A 16,827-nucleotide genomic window follows, 5' to 3' on the forward strand; every position below is an offset into this window, starting at 1 on the left:
CCCAAGCGGCGCACTATCCAGTGCGCCACCGGGCCAGCCCTATGATGTTAATATGTTTAACATCTTTAAATATTATGTTAAATAAATTTGTAATGATATGCATAATGTTCCCAACATAAAGTAGAGGGAAAAACCATGGCAGGGAGTTAAACATACAAGGGGTTTTCGAAAAGTTCATGGAAATATTTATATTTTAATTCTATTTTTCCATGAATTTTTTTGAAGTACCCTCATATAATATGAGCTTATTTATGTAAAAACATATGTTTTTGCATAGGAAAAAAACTTGAAAAAGTCATTCAGAATTTTTACTCTGATTATTTATAGGCAGTGAGCTTATGGATAATGACTTTCTTTTATATTTTCCTAATTTCCCACAATGGGCATTCATTACTTTTATAATTAGAGAAAATAAACAACACACAAATGAAAAATAAAAGAAGAATCAAGAAGGCATCTTGAACTTCTATAGATGTTATTTTGAGATATCTGAATCATGTCCATTTTAACCTTGTTTAACACAATCTTTGGGGTTAGTGCAGTTGTAGGCGAGATCCCATTCTAGCATTGTTTTTAGTAAGCAAGCTTTTCCTTGATGGGACCCATAATTGTAATGAATGCTGTACTTTGCTTCCCTTCAGTAGCCTGTGTCTTTTTCTTTACAGGTGGGGTGACTCGGATGACTGTTTCTCTTGTTGTCATAATGTTTGAACTGACTGGTGGCTTGGAATACATTGTGCCTCTGATGGCTGCAGCCATGACAAGCAAGTGGGTGGCAGATGCTCTTGGGCGGGAGGGCATCTATGATGCCCACATCCGTCTCAACGGATACCCCTTTCTTGAAGCCAAAGAAGAGTTTGCTCATAAGACCCTAGCAATGGATGTGATGAAACCCCGGAGAAATGATCCTTTGTTGACTGTCCTTACTCAGGACAGTATGACTGTGGAAGATGTAGAGACCATAATCAGTGAAACCACTTATAGTGGGTTCCCAGTGGTGGTGTCTCGGGAGTCCCAAAGACTTGTGGGCTTTGTCCTCCGAAGAGATCTCATTATTTCAATTGGTAAGGATTTCAGAAAGGGTATAGTGTAATCCACTGTGGAACTTAATAAATGTGTGTGAAACAGGGGAATACAGAGGGAAGAGGAGACTGGTTAGGGGCCAGAAGGATAGAACTAGCTCTTCCATTTTCAACTTTTTTTTCCTTCTGTTCAAATAGAAAATGCTCGAAAGAAACAGGATGGTGTTGTGAGCACTTCCATCATTTATTTCACTGAGCATTCTCCTCCAGTGCCACCGTACACTCCACCTACCCTGAAGCTTCGGAACATCCTGGATCTTAGCCCCTTCACTGTGACGGACCTTACACCCATGGAGATTGTGGTGGATATCTTCCGCAAGCTGGGACTGCGGCAGTGTCTGGTTACACACAACGGGTGAGAACTCTTGGGTGAAGGCAAATTGGATTGTGGGAGAAGAGAGAATGTAGAGAGAGGAAGGAGAACCCAATTTAAATGAACATTAGTAGCACTTTTAGGCCTTTTTGAAGTTCTGAGATAAAGATGGATGTGTTTCCTTTATCATCATAATTAATGAAAAAGGAGTTTGGGGAAGAAAGTATGTTTGAAAGATGTGAACTGCTAGTTGCATGTTAATAAATAACTCAGTTCCTCTCCCACAATGGAAACAGCTGTGTTCTTGTGCACAGACAGCACTGAAATTATAATAGTATCAAGTAGTTTACATGTAGTATTTGGTCCTTACAATCCCTTTATTGTTATTTGAGGGTGAAAAACCAAGTTTCAGTGAGGTCTAATGATTTACATGAGGATCCTCAGTTAATAAATAGTAGAGGTAGGCTTTAAACACAAGTGTTCTGACTGCCAAGGGCCCTTTCTTCCTGGTATATTTCTTATCCAATAAGGAAGTCCTGCTATTTTTATTGGAAAAAAAGGGGAGGTTGAGGAGAGAGGCAGATTTTTTTCTGAACATGGCATGTTAATCCAGCAATTATATAAGAATTTCACCCTCCTCTAAAATTTCTAAGTGGTGTAACAAATGTCTTACAGGATTTAAATCAGTAAATTTCCCTAACTGGTTCATTCAACATTTACTGAATTCTTACTTTGTGTGAGAGATATTCCACTAGATTCTAGGGAAACACAAAAATGAGTAAGATCCTTTTCTGCTCTTAAGGAATGTGCAGTGATATAGAGAAGGTGAGAACACACAGGTGGTTATAGAACAAGAGCAAAGGGGGGATTAGTGCTTTGGAAGAGGCCTGCATAGAGCATGCTTTTTCTGGGAGGAGGGCAGAGTTTCTGCTGGCTTCTAGCACCAGGTAATATGTTCTGGAAGAGGGGCATTTGAACTGGGCTGCAATAAGTAGTTCAGATTCATATATGTAGAGAAGAATATTTAAACAAAAGGAAATTGCAGGATCTGAGATCTAGAACTAGAAATACTTGCATATATTCAGGGGCCCGTGCCTTGTCCTATTTGCCTTGGCATGTATCCTATTCTTGTTACCTCATCATTCTGGAAGTGCAGATAGTGTTCAAAGACAAAGTTGAAAAGGACTAGGAAGAATAAGTGTCACCATTCGGAATGCTACTTTAACTACAGATTTATTTTGTTTTGGTTGTATTGTGTTTGTCTTTTAGGCGATTGCTTGGAATCATTACCAAAAAGGATGTGTTAAAGCATATAGCACAGATGGCGAACCAAGATCCTGATTCCATTCTTTTCAACTAGAATCATCGGTTTGTTCTGGATATAAAACAGAAGGGACATTGAAGACCATGGATATATTTTATTAACTGGGTACCCAAACACATTTCCCATATTTGGATGGTGAAGTCATATTATGTGTTGTGTCTTTCCTCCCAGTTAACCAGTTGCACTACATAATCTCTGGAAATTAATCATCTCTTTAGGAGAAAATACAGTTGGGCTTCTGTGATATTGCATTGGGGAGATTTCATGAAAGTGTAAACAAGATTGCTATGGTTTAATCCTATTTGTTTTTTTAAGTTTTTTTTTTAATTTAGAAAATAATTGTTAGCCAATATGCAATCACTGAAAACTATGCAAGAAAAATTCCAATCGTTCTGACCTAAAGCCTGTAGGAAATTCATGAAAAATTCACTTTTTTGGGATTTAACTGTCGTTGATGGAAGATGAAGTGCAAACTAGGGGGCTTTGCTTTTCAAACTACAGAAAGGAAAGCCAGAAGGAAAATGGTAATGGTATTTTCTAGACTGTGAAGGTTCGGTTCAAATGTTATTCTTGTTCCTGTTGTAATATTTAGCATTATTAGTTTGTTATGTGTATATGTATATGTTAATTTTAATTTCTGGTTATAAGACAATGCTGCTTTGGTTAATCTCCTCTAAACGAATTTAGAGAGGTTAACTTTTATAGCTTGCTTGTTCCTGGTACTCTTTTGAAGTGCACAAAGATAAGTTATAGAGCTTTCTCCTTGTCTGCAAAAAGGGTAATTTTCCAGATGGTATTTGTTAGCTAGTAGACAAGGACCATGCCATGAATTTGTTAGTAGCAAGGAATGATTTCTTCCAGCTTCCTTGAAGTGAATGATTAGTAAAGCAAAGTCAATGACTAGGAATTTCACATTTTTGTGAGGTCCTAACTAATCCTCTTACCCAGATGCCACCTCCATGAATGATGGTGCTTTAGGCTTCTGGAATATGTAAGAATGGTAAAGGGAACCAAGCGTAGACTGCATACTGGTAAACCAGGGAAGATTCAGAGCTGCATCTGCATCCTCATGCATTCCTTTGTAAAGACCACGAGTGCTGGAATAACCAAACACTCACGCCTCCTCCCAGCGTTAACTGCGCAGAACAGGCCAGTGTTGTCTCCATGAGCGTGGGATACTTTCAAATGTACTCAAGGTGTTGGAACGGGATAGGCAGCTGTGACTCCCTTGAGGGTCCTTAGAATTCTAAATAAAATGCAGAGCCATCCTAAGCCCTAGGGGTATGGATAAGGCCTGGTGACACCAAAGGTGCTTGTATCCAATTGAAAAGGTGCCTGTCTTAATTTCCTACCACCTTTATTACAGTTAAAATAAATAAATAAATAAATCGTACTATAGGGACACCTGGTGGAATTAAAGAGCCACCACCATCATTCCGACCACTATTTTGTTTTCTGTAGGTTTTTTTTTTTTGTCTTTTTCCGTGTCCGGCAACGGATCGCAACCCTCAGTGTTGCCCCCGTACCGGACCGGGACCGGCAACGGGATTGCAACCCTCGGTGTTGCTCCCGCGCCTCGCTCAGCCAGTGAGCGGGAACCGGTCTGTATGTGGGATCCGAACCCTCAGGCGGGAGCGCTGCCGCGCTTCCCAAGCGGCGCACTATCCAGTGCGCCACCACCGGGCCGGCCCTTGTTTTCTGTAGTTTTACCCGTGTGCAATAACCCCTCCCCCCCCTTTGTTCTGTTCTCCTTCTTAGTCCTCAGTACTGAATCCTGTCTTTGGAATTAAGCACTATGCCTGGTTAATCATTCCTATTACAAAAAGAACTCCCAGGGCTAGTTAAATTATAAACTGAGGCTTAGCAGCCTTATGGCACATGAACCAGAGGTGACATACAGCCTTTTTCTTTGCTGTGTAGCCCAGTTGCTGCTGCCAGGGGTGAGAGTTCAGCCCACTCATTTTATAGGTCCGTTCACCGCACTTCTCACCATCCTTCCAGCCCAGAATCAGCACTCAGCATATTCCCCCCAACCCTCCACCCCCAAACACCTCAGTGTACCTCATTTTAAAAGCTGCTGATCCCTGATTCTAGGACTTGTTACCCCTACTTCTTATCTTTCCAAAATCTGATTCTTTTATTGCCCAGAACTGGATGGCTAAGGCTTATTTTGATTTTTATCTTTAAAATATCAAGGCAGTTAGTCTCCTTTTAAGTATATGACTCCAGCGTTTTAATGAAAAAGAAAAAAAAAAAAAACCTCTAAGGTACATTATATCATAGTCATAGCTCAGTGAGTTTACATCTTTTGTCCCTTCCATGCCACTGATTCCTTCATATGAGATGAGACTATTTGCCTGACCACAATGTATATTGTGTAGAAATCAAAGTTCTTATCTCTGTATTTCTGGTTCAATACCTAATCTTATTAGCCGTCCTTCCCCACTAAAGTTTGCAAAACAGGAATCATTACTGTTTCTGGTATTTGATGGCAATGAAAGATTTGGTCATATTTCATAGTGCAGCAGTGATATGGAAGGTATCTTCAGTTGGCCTGTGTTCCTTCTAGGCTCTGTTCTTGATTTTAGACAGATGAACCAGTGTTAAGGTGCTACTTCAGAGAATAAATTCAAGAAATCAGATAACACTGTGCCAAGGTATACTTTCTAGAAGCTAAGCACCGATTGGCCCTCCAGAGAATGACAATATCCCTTTTGTACCTCACTCCTGATGCGTCTCATTCATTAACTTCAGCTTCTCAGGAATCCTTGTAGCTCATATGCTAGAAGTAGCTATAGTGTCTGGTATCCACTATATGTGCAATCTCATGGTTTGGCTCAAAGGTTGGCTAATTGTGGCCCTCTACTAAACTCAGCACCATGACACTCAGAGTTTCTCGTCTTGAGGTAAAGGCAGATGTTTTTTCTGCCATTGCCAGTTCAACAGTTGGACATACTTAACCACCAACACCAGTACAGAGAGATGTCAGTAGCCTCAGATGGCCACATACATCACTGGCAAAAGAATAGATAATTTGTGATTTGAAGGTTAATGAGTTGAGACCAGTCTATTTTGGTATTAAAAAGGAAAATTGCCTGACACAAGGGAAGAGTTTACAAAAGAATGCCAATAAGTGCTTCAACAGAGTTAGAATTTTCCAAGGAAAAATATCTGGTAGACATCCAGCTAGGAAAGAGTGAGAGTCTATAGACTTGTAAAAGGCTAACTGCTATATTTTATATTTTCAGATGTTTGATTTAAAGAATTTAAGGAAGCTGAAATAGCTAATGCATGATTAATTATATGGGAGGGAAGAAGCAAGGGACTGATAATGCAAAATAATGGCTACTTTAAAGATCATTTCTATTTGAATGTTTTGTTAGAAATGTGTTCCTACACTCCTCTTTCTCTGGCCCCAGCATCCTGGCTTGGCCGTGGAGTAGAGGTGGTATGGTCCACAAAACAGGTATTTTCTGGTGGATTGATCTGACATTGATGATACTTTGAATTTGCCAGTTGGCAGAGCAAATGATTACTTTGCTGATTGAACTACAACGCAATTCAACTGTTTTGGCACCAAAGGCTGAATCTAAAAATCCTTTACAGGAAGAGCATAGTATACATTTCTCTAGCAAGTCTTCAATTCTGTTGAACGTGAGAATTGTAAAGTAATGGGGACTTAGTGTGGCCTAAGGTTATGAAGTAATTCACCACCAAGATTTTATGAACCCGTTCAGATGTGGGGGTAGCAAATATGTTTTTAAAAACTTAGTGTGCAGTGGAGTCCATTATGGAAAGTAACTAACCATTGGTGTATGTTTTAAGTAGTTCAGTTACCTGTTGCAGTTGGATCTTGATTTCAGTTTGTTTTGCTAGGTGATCAGTAGGAAGGTGTACTTGTTATCCCCACACTATCTTTTTGTTTTTTAATAAATCACAGTGTAATTTTTGAAGTTGAGTTTTTAATAGTGATAGCAAAGGCAATATTAAGATCTTGAAATGGCCAATGTGTTTTGTATTTCCGAAGTACTTACTGATGACCGACCACATTGTATTGTGAGGAATTGGTTTACCTACACTGGATCAGAGCCAAATGTTGGCCACTCATCTGTTCAGAGGAAGCAGGAGAACATCTTTTGTGGTGGTGCATAGAGTATTGAGCTCTTGAAAACCCTGAGAAAAATTAGGAATTTATAAAGTAAATGGGAGGTACAATATTGAGTCATTTTTAACAAATAGACATCTAAATATGTGGTCTGAACTTAAGTGTCCTAAAACCTTGATTTTTTTTTAAAACCACTTCTGAGATCGCCTGGGTTCCCTTTGGAGAGGGAATTGAAAGTTATGGCAGTGGAAAAGCCCTAGTACGAAAATATGTGAATGGCATAAGATGGTGGGAGGAGAACATCCCATGCCCCATGACATTCATCTTGGCATTTATAAACCACTTGATAATGTGTCTCAAGGGGAGAAAAAGCCAAGTAATCCCTTAAAGACCGGGATTTCTAAGCAAAGTAGGAGCTCAAAGCAGTGTTCAGCTTGCAAGCAGTCTTATTTTAAGGGGAGAGCTGATTCAAGGCATCTGCTCGTGAGATAATGTGGCATTGTTGCCTTTGCCTCAATGATAAGCTTTAGGTAGATTGTCTCGAGTTTTGATAACTAAATATTGTTTAAATCTATATTTTTAGCCTCCCTAGTATGTTCTTATTGTATATTGAAAAGAAAAAGGTGAGAGTTCCTCAGATCAGAGCTCAGGAGCTGTGTAAATTGGAAGTTCAGTTGGTGTAGTGGACCTGGGGTGATCGCTGAACTTCGCTCTGCTTCAATTTCAGTTGTTTGCTCCAAGGAGAGCAGTTCTAATAATACTGAGGTTAGCAACTTTAAGTTACTCCCCAAATGTTTGCTGGCCACATTCTCATTTCTGAACATCTGGATCTGGGTAAAGTTTTGAAGAGGTGTAGGGAACAAAATTGGTTTTTCCACTGTGTAGTCTGATTTTGCCAAATCACCCAAGAAAGAGAGTGTATGATGTGCAGAGTTTGCATTTCTTGGAGGGACCTATCAGGTCACCCAGCCCAATCTTGCAGTCATAAATTCCTACCTCTAAGTTCCTGCCAAAGGGTCTTCAGCCTCTGTGTGCACACTCATTGAATGAATGCCTTGCTTAAAGTTTGGCCTTTTGATGAGAAACAGTATGTGAAGATCTAAAAATATGAGGGTTTAAAAAATGATTTCTGCGGGCCGGCCTGTGGCTCACTCGGGAGAGTGCGGTGCTGGTAACACCAAGGCCACGGGTTCGGATCCTATATAGGGATGGCCAGTTGGCTCACTAGCTGAGCGTGGTGTTGACAACACCAAGCCAAGGGTTGAGATCCCCTTACCGGTCATCTTTAAAAAAAAAAAAAAAAAAAGATTTCTGCCCCACCCCACTTTTTTTCTCTCCCCCTACCATGCCCTGAATTCAAATTTCTCTCAGTCTCTACAAGCATATTGTTGTGAATGTGGGCCTTGGAGGGAGGAGAGGACCATTCTGAGAACAGAGAATGGAAGATCTTTCTGAGTTGATGGGGCCAATGGGGCTTTGCTTCACTGTAGGGGCTGAAGCCAGTGATACCAGGCAGGAGTGTCAAGTGATTTAGCATCTCAAGGTAGACATATGAAGTATTCTTTGCAAAACCTTATTATTATCTACTAGTCCAAATCTGTTGGAATTCAGGGGCAGTCTGGGATTTGGTGAATGAAATGCCATCTGGTAAAATGGGAAAAGGGCATAGCCTGAGATAATTTTATCAGGGTGGGAATGTTCAGCCTCACTATCATGTTGAGGGTACCTCAGAATATATGGTCCTTCAAGAATGTTCCTTTTCCCTCCTCCATTTCACTTTGTCCCTTCATCTCCTTTCTTTCCCATTGTCTTGCCTTTTTAGTACTCAGCTTATTATGTATTTACTTTTTTATTATTATTATGTATTTGGTCCTTTGGAACTATGTAATGATTAAGAATTTATTCCATTAAGGTAAAAATGATGTGTTTAATATTTTGTTCTTGTAAACTGTCTTTTGAAGCTATGCTGCTAACCAGGTACCGGCCAGAAAGGAGTTGGGCCTGACAGCACCTTGGTCACGTCACCTAAGCGTAGCAGTGATATCATAATGGTGACTCTTCTTCATTTGACCAAGGCCAGCTTCTTGCTCTTACCTCTGCCCATTCATTTCTGGCTATGGGAAAAATACCACCTGTTGGGTGAGCCAATGAGGCCAGGAGGGTCAGAGGGGCTAGGTTCTAGGCCATGGGCCACTATTTGAATATCTCTGTAATAAGCTCATTTGAAGGGCCAGCTCCAACTGCAGTAGCCAAAGAAAACCTGTCTAACTGGACATTTTAATTCCTGAGAGTTGGCAAAAGTTCAGCTGAAGCTAATGTATAGACATCAGCAGTAGCTAGGCATCCAGAAACTAGCTTCAACCAAAGCTAATATAGCCCAAGTTTCCACAGGAAGCTTGGTGCTAAGCCGTTCAGAGCAGTTATTCATCTGAGTGTTGCCAGCCCTTTAGCTATGCTTTCTTAGCTTTATTCTAACCTGTTCATAGGCACAACCTGACCCAAAGCTGTGGTTCACTGCTCACTTTATTCTGCTCCTTAGTCATGCATAGCAACATAATCTAAAAAGGAAGACATGGACTGGGGAGTTAGCAGACCTGGTTTCTATTCCCTGTGCTTCTACTAACTAGCCTTGAGATCTTAACCGCTCTGTGCCTCAGCATTCCCATCTGCAAAATGGGGATAGTGTTAATTGCCCTACCTACCTCACAGGGTTGTTGTGAGGATAAACTGAGACAATGAATGGAAAGTACTTAGACAAGTAAGTGCTATGCAAATTTGTAAGAAATGGAAACAGTCATGTTAAAGGCAATGGAGTGGACATTGGCAGAAGGGTTAATGGGATTGTGCAGCCCTTTCTCTGTGTGGCTTAAACCCAGGTCGCCATTGCTTTATACATTTTCACTTAGCACAGATTTATAATTATGCATGTAATAAAGCACAGCCTTATCCAACCTGGTGTCTGGTGTGTTTTTGAAGACCCTAAACTTTGTAGCTATTGATTTCTGATCAAAAAAGCTTGGGGGCAGGGTGTAGGGCTTAGGGAAGGGTTGTGTAAAAAGTAGCTGTAAACTCTCCTGGCAAGCTCACTTTTTAAAAAGATTTATTAAATACTTATTTTTATATTTACAGATTCAGTAATACTTTTTACCTAAGTGGCAAGTGAGGGTGCACTTGCATTTTCTGAGACACTCCAGGTACCTCATTCATTATGGCTACTTAAATTTTCCTGTCTCCTACATTGGTGATACTTTCCTGATGGCATGAGAATTAGCTGGGAACTGTATTTTTTTTCTCTGTGAGCTTTTAATGGTGTAAGATCATGGGTTTTGACAGGCCTCTTGCCTGTAGTCACTTCATACAAGGAGTAGGATGGGTGATTAAAATGTTCCTTTGATGATTACTAGGGTTCTTAGTACCCTCTTTATGGTATGTTGGGATTAAAATGTCTTCTGTGGGAAACCCTTTGAAGTGACCATGTAGATTAAAGTATGGAAGGGCATGGAAAGATGGTTGAATATGCAAACACTTCTTTCCATACCTCTTTGGAACACAGAAAACAAAGGAAAGCTATACTTTGCAGAATGGCTTTCCTACTTTCTCTGTTTTTCCTTCATCCGACTCCTCTCTCAGCCTCTCCTCCCCACCCACCCCCGTTAGCCGGACACTACACTACTAGTCAGGCACTTTACCATGTGCCCAAGTTTTAGTTTAAGAATTTCTCTAGTTGACATTTGATCACATTTGCACTGGTGTTGACTTGACATCTTGTTGCTACCAAGAACTTTAATGCCTTTGGCCTACTTGGTTTCATTTCAGGAAGGACACTATATAAAAATAACTCCCTTATAAGCCTGAAATCCCACAAAAAGTTTCGGTTCTTGATGTTATTTATCATTTTACTGGGCCCTTCCACACTATCACCATCCCTGCCTCTAAATACCTATTGAGAAAAAACAATACATCTGTTAACAGCTATCAAAAGCTTGCTATAAATTAGAGTGTTATGTATGGTTGCTATAGGGCTCAGATAAAAGTTCTTTGATGGAGTCTGAGGTAGAGACGGATCCATCATCTAGTACAGGAGCTGCCCAGAGAAAAACCTGGAGATGACCACCAGATGTCAGCACAATCACTAAAATACTGATGTGGCTAAGGTTTGGCCAGAGAGACTGTGTCTGAGGGTAGGCAGGGCAAGAAGTGCTAATTCATACATACAGCTAGGTGCTGGAGACACAAAAGTCAATCACATCGTGTTTCTTAGATTATCAGACAATCCCTTTTTAATGTATATAATAAATTTCATGCTTTTCCCATTAAAAAAAAAAAAATCACGTGGCAGTCCCTGCCTTTAAGGAGCTTACTCTCCTGGTTTCTGAAATTTGTACTTTCCTTTTGAAAGCAGTGTCCCACGTGAAAACAGTGGGGAAAGATGGGCTCCAGTTCCTCCATCAGAAGGGTGCCTGTATCACTTGTATGACTAGGACACTTTTGATAGTGGGAGGTTGGTGTTAATAATTACCCGGGACAACAGGCATAAACTGGGACTATCTCATGCAAAACAAGAAGTGTGGTCACTCTGTTCCTCAGGTTCTCCAGCTACTGTCCTTTGGACCCTAGCCTCAGGTCTCCCAAGCTCTTTCCCTTGAACTGCCGAGGCCCCTCCCCTGGACTCTCTTTCCTCCCTGGTAATAAGCACTGTCAACTGCTACTGAGATGTGACATAAGAGAAATGCTCAAACAACCACAAGTAAAAAATTCTTATTCAAACAAACAATAATAGGGCTTGGAGCAGAGAGCAACATTCAGGGTGAGAAAAAGCAACTTTTGGGTACCCTTAGGCCTCCTCAAGCTGCCAGGTTGAGGAGGTTCCATACCTACATGTTGCCAGCTGCTCTTGTCTCTGAATAGACCATTTTAGGATTTTGATTCAGGAGTCTGAAGATAGAATAGAAGATAGGTAGAATGGAAAAAGAATAGGATTTGGAGCCAGAGAACCTGGACTGTAAAGGAGTTGCTACCTTTCTTGACCAAACAAAACTCAAGATCTCTAAGACTGGCCTTGAAGGAAGAGTCTCCTCTTGAAAAGGGGCTTCTGGACCTCAGAGTATGCCTTCATGATCCATAAGATTCTCCTTAAGTTGGAGGTAATTTTACTGGTTACCTCACTGGCTTAGGGGTATGGTGGATATTATTCCCTTTATAATATTCTGGCCTAAGTGTGTCTCTGTAGTGCAGCTGAGGTGACGGTAGAAGTTTTCACCTAAAAGCTTGGAGAAAATAAAAGAGCTAATGTGATGCACAATGAGATCAAACAACTTACCTATAGCAGTGGCTCCTAAGCCTGGGTGAGCATCAGAATCACCTGAAATGGGCATTAAAATAGAGATTCTTGAACAGTTTGGCACCAGGTCTTGGACTAGTCTTTGGAAAACATTAGAGGGATATTACAGGCTTCATCACACCCTGAAGCCTTATCAGCCTCCTACACGAAGGGTACTGTCTCAGCGCCTGCCACCACCTGAGAGAACTCATCGTCCTGCTTCTTGCTCGCTGTTGTCTTTCAAGCACCAAGTACAGTGCCTCACACAGAGCAGGACCGCAGAAAATACAGTGCTTGCTGAGTACTGGCTGGCTGTGTAAAGCTTGCCTGCTTAGTTCCTGTTTCCTGCCTGAAGATGTGTCTCTTGCCCAGATATACACCACCTTCTGGGGACACCATGCTTACCTAGTCACAAGGAGTTCTTATATTTTATATATTTTGTCGCAACGAAATCATCACCATCTCTGTACAACTCTTTGTAGATGATGGAGGGCACATTTACTTCAGGTGCTTCTATTTATTCACAAGGTGATTTTAGGCACGTGATTTTTCCTCTCTAGCCCTCAGTAACCTCATCTGTAAAGTAGGAATGATGATAAAACCTGCCTTGTTGGACTGTTGAAATGATAAATTGAAACTGAGTATGAAAACTTGACTTTACAAATTAGCTATACGAACATCATTGTTGCTCATTTGGTCCTGAGGGCTAAAGGAGATAATGTATGAGGAATAGTTCATTCAACCAATATTTATTGAGCAACTACTTGGTGCCATGTACTGTACTAGACACTAGGAATACGAGGAAAGGAAAAAAACAGATCCATTCCCTGGATGGCAATCCAAAACACAGTCAATTTTTCATAGCATAAACCAGTAGTCTTTCTAGTGAAGAAGTACTTGTTTTTTCCAAGTCCAACGTCTATGGGCTTAGCAGCCTCTCCTGAATATTAGAAGATTCTTGGAGACTCTTCTTCCACCAGAATACTTCCCCATTGTTTCTCCCTCTGAGACTCCGAATACACTACTAAATCAGGCCCACTCAAACCAACCTGTCAGCTATGGTGGTTGAGAGGAATGTACTCATTTTGTTTCCCCCCCTCCAACTCCCACTTGGCCACATCTGAAGCCTGCAGAGCCACTCAGAGATCCCTTAAGCCAGACATCACCAGCCTGACAAAGGCAATTGTGTCTCTTCCCCCTTTGCCTGTTCTCCAGCATGACTCCTCTTTCTAGTTCTATTACAAAACAAAAACTCCCTTGTCTGTGAATGAATACCAACAGATATGGCTGTGTGTATGTTGGGAGTGGAGAGGAGGGTTGTTTTAGCAACAATACACACGAAATGCTTTATTACACAAATACCCTTGTACTTCACGACAACCCTGTGAAATAGACAAAATATTAGGAAACCAAAACTAAGACTTGATTGTGATTTGCTCAGTATCTCAGAGACAGGAAGTGTTGTAACAGAAACTGGAACTCAGTGTTTTTCACCCCAAGTCCAGTGATCTCTCTGCTACTAATCTTGTGGCTCAATGCTCCTGTTCAACCTGGACATTTTCATGCCACTTTATGGGAAGAAGGTAACAGGAGGCTTCCTGGTGAAGTCGGACAGTTAGCCTAGTGTTAGTTTCCTGTGGATAAGAATCTGTGTGGAGACATATAGAGATGACCAGAAACAATTGTAGGAAGGGGATCTCCAAAGAGGTTTCTTTTAAAATGTGGATGTGAAGAAATTAAGCAGTGGGAATGGACAGGGGTCGGAGAGCAGTGTCTGGGGTCCTGTATTAACTAATTTACCTCCCTCAATGTTGTTTGAAGTTTTTACCAAGAACTTGTATTCCTTTAAAAAATTTTTAAAAGTAAACATCTAGGAAAGAAAACAGTGTTTTTGTATGTGGTTATAAGGATGTGTTCATCTCACAGTTGGAAGCTAAATTAGTTTTCCCTATGAACGAATGATAATGAAAACTAAAGCTTCAGGTCCCCATCCCTAGCAGGGGAGCCATGTGACTCATGCAGGCACAGGGGACTGTTTTCTCTCATAATGTAACACAGCAGCCAGAATGATCCTTTTAAAACAAATCAGATCATGTCACTTGCCTGATTTGAAATCCTTTGGTGACTTCCCATTTCATTGATAGCAGATCCATACTCCTTGCTCTGGTCTCTGAGGTCTTCCATGACCTTCATCTGGCATAACTCACTGACCAACGTTGTGTTATGTGTTGAATTGTGTCCTTCAAAAAATCATGTTGAAGTCCTAACCCCCAGTACCTTAGAATGTGACCTTATTTGAAAACAGGTCTGTTGCAGTTATAACTAAGTTAGAATGAGGTCATGCTAGAGCATGGTGGGCCCCTAATCCAAATGGCTGTTGTCCTTATAAGAAGGGGAAATTTGGACACAGGCACATATACAGGGAGAACACCATGTGAAGATGAAGGCAGAGATTGGGGTGATGCTTCTACAAGCCAAGGAATGCGAAAGATTGAGGCACAGAACAGATTCTCCCTGATAGCCCTCAGAAGGAACCAACCCTGCTGATCTCAGACTTCCAGCCTCCAGTACTGTGAGACTATACATTTATGTTGTTTGAGCCCCCAGTTTGTGGTACTTTGTTATGGCAGCCTGAGCAAACGAATACAAAGGGTCTTCAAAACATTCATGGAAAGATTCGTGTTATCTTTTAATTCTATTTTTCCATGTAGTTTTTGAAGTGCCGTCATACCTCACCTCTTACCATTCTACCCCTTCTCTCGTTGCCTGCACACTGTCTTCTTTTCAGTTTCTCACACACACACACACACACACTAAGTTTATTCCTGCCTCAGGATCTTTGCAGCACCTGTTTCACTTTTTTCAAATGTCCTTCTGTTAGACCTTCACATGACTAGCTCCTTGTCACTCAGTTATTTATTCAGCAACTATTTATTAAGTACCTATTCTGTTCCAGACACTGTGCCAAGTGCTGGGGATATAGCAGCAAACAGCACAGGCAAGGTCTTTTTCTTCACAGGGCTTACTGTCTAGTGGAGGTTTTTGTTCTTTTGTTTTCCTTGTATGCCTTTAGCAAATATTTATTGGGCCTGGCAGTTCTAGGCTATCTAGAGGGAATGGTTACCATGGTCACCAGATCTTCACCACATCACTACCAGCTGTTGCCACAGATGACCAAGTGGCCCTGGATCTGGGCAGGAAGAGGCAATGGTGTTGGTCCTTGGGGTTTCACAGGCTTAGGAACCCTCTGCAGATTAGTTTCAAAGTTCCATGTATTGACTGCTTACCTTGTTTCAAGCACTAGCCTCCATGCTTCACATCCATTATTTTTTTAATCCCTACAACAACCTTGAGAAATAGATAGATACTTTATTAAACCCTTTTATGTCAGTATGTCAGAAAAAGAAAGGGAGGTTCATGCTGGTGGGAAGGTGAAGTGACTTGCCGTAGGTCACACAGATAGTAAGTAGTGAGGTGGCATGTAAGTCCAGGTCTGTATGACTCCTGAGCTTCTTTCTGCAATACCACAAATGCTTCAGTATTTCCATAGGTTATTTCTACTAAGGAAGCATTACACAGGGCTGACTTGCTGGAAGCTAGGAGAGTCCTTGAGAGAAAAAATAAGGATGAACTACACTCAGTTTATAGACAGGAATCCCCAAGTTTCCATACCCTCTTGTATTAGTTATCTATTACTGTGTAACACTATTACCACAAACTTAGCAGCTTCAAAAAACACATATTTAGCTCACGGTTTCTTTAGGTCAGCAATCTTGGCATGGCTTAGCTGGGTTCTCCATAAGGCTGCAGTCAAGGTGTTGGCTAGGGCTGGACTCTCATCTGAAGCTCAGCCGGTCAAAACTCCACTTTCAAATTCACCTGCTTGTTGATAGCATTAAATTCCTTGTGGGCTGCTAGACAGAAGGCTTCAGTTCCTAGCTTGCTGTTGGCTAGTGGCTGCTCTTGGTTCCTTGCTGTATTAGTCAGTGTTCTCAAGAGAACCAATGGGGTGTGTGCATGTGTGCGTGTGTGTGGGGTGGTGGTGGTGGTGAGAGATTTATTTTAAGGAATTGGCTCATGTGATTATGGAGGTTGGCAAGTTCAAAATCTTCAGGATGGGCCAGCATCCTGGACACCCAGAGAAGAGCTGATGTTGCAATTCAAGCCCAACAGCTGTCTGTTGGCAGAATTCCCTTGTGCTTGGGGGAGGTCAGTCTTTTGTTCTCTTCAGACCTTCAACTGATTAGATTAGGCCTACCCACATTGTAGAGAGCAATCTGCTTTACCCAAATTCCATTGACTTAAATGTTAATGTCATCCAAAAACACCCTCACAGAAACATCCAGAATAATGTTTGATCAAATGTTTCAGCACCAAACTCAGCCATTCCCTCCCAACATTCCCCCAAATCTCATCCCATTGCAGCATCTGCTTATAGTCCAGAATCTCATCATCTAATTCAGGTCCAGGTTTCAATGCAGTCTTTTAGGTAAAATTCTTCTCAGTCTGTTCATCAGCAAAACCAAAGAGACAAGTAATCTGTCCCCCTCCATACAGCCAACATAAAATGGTGGGGAGGTTTAGGATGACTGCCACACACATTTCCATTTGAAAGGGTTGGGTGAGAGGCATCAAAGAGTCAGTGGTCCATGGCAATTCTGAAATCCAGCTGGGCAAATGTTG

The 16,827-nt window shown here is 41.3% G+C and overlaps 1 protein-coding gene across 6 annotated transcripts in view; it reads left to right on the plus strand.

The window, feature by feature from the left end:
- Nucleotides 1-4,087, plus strand: part of CLCN5 (chloride channel, voltage-sensitive 5) — a 158,507-nt gene extending 154,420 nt beyond the window's left edge. For 4 of the 6 annotated variants that reach the window (XM_008576139.1, XM_008576137.1, XM_008576141.1 and 1 more), the window contains 3 exons: nt 666-1,064; nt 1,221-1,437; nt 2,665-4,079. In XM_008576139.1, the coding sequence (XP_008574361.1) occupies nt 666-1,064; nt 1,221-1,437; nt 2,665-2,755 (707 nt within the window). In that variant the 3' untranslated portion in view covers nt 2,756-4,079. Of the gene's footprint in view, nt 1-665; nt 1,065-1,220; nt 1,438-2,664 lie in introns of all 6 variants that reach the window. The other 2 variants (XM_008576138.1, XM_008576140.1) reach the window with 2 other exon arrangements.
- Nucleotides 4,088-16,827: the final 12,740 nt, after the last annotated feature.

The sequence above is a fragment of the Galeopterus variegatus genome, unplaced genomic scaffold (genome assembly GCF_000696425.1).
Source record: "Galeopterus variegatus unplaced genomic scaffold, G_variegatus-3.0.2 Scaffold1298, whole genome shotgun sequence".
Lineage (NCBI taxonomy): Eukaryota > Metazoa > Chordata > Mammalia > Dermoptera > Cynocephalidae > Galeopterus > Galeopterus variegatus.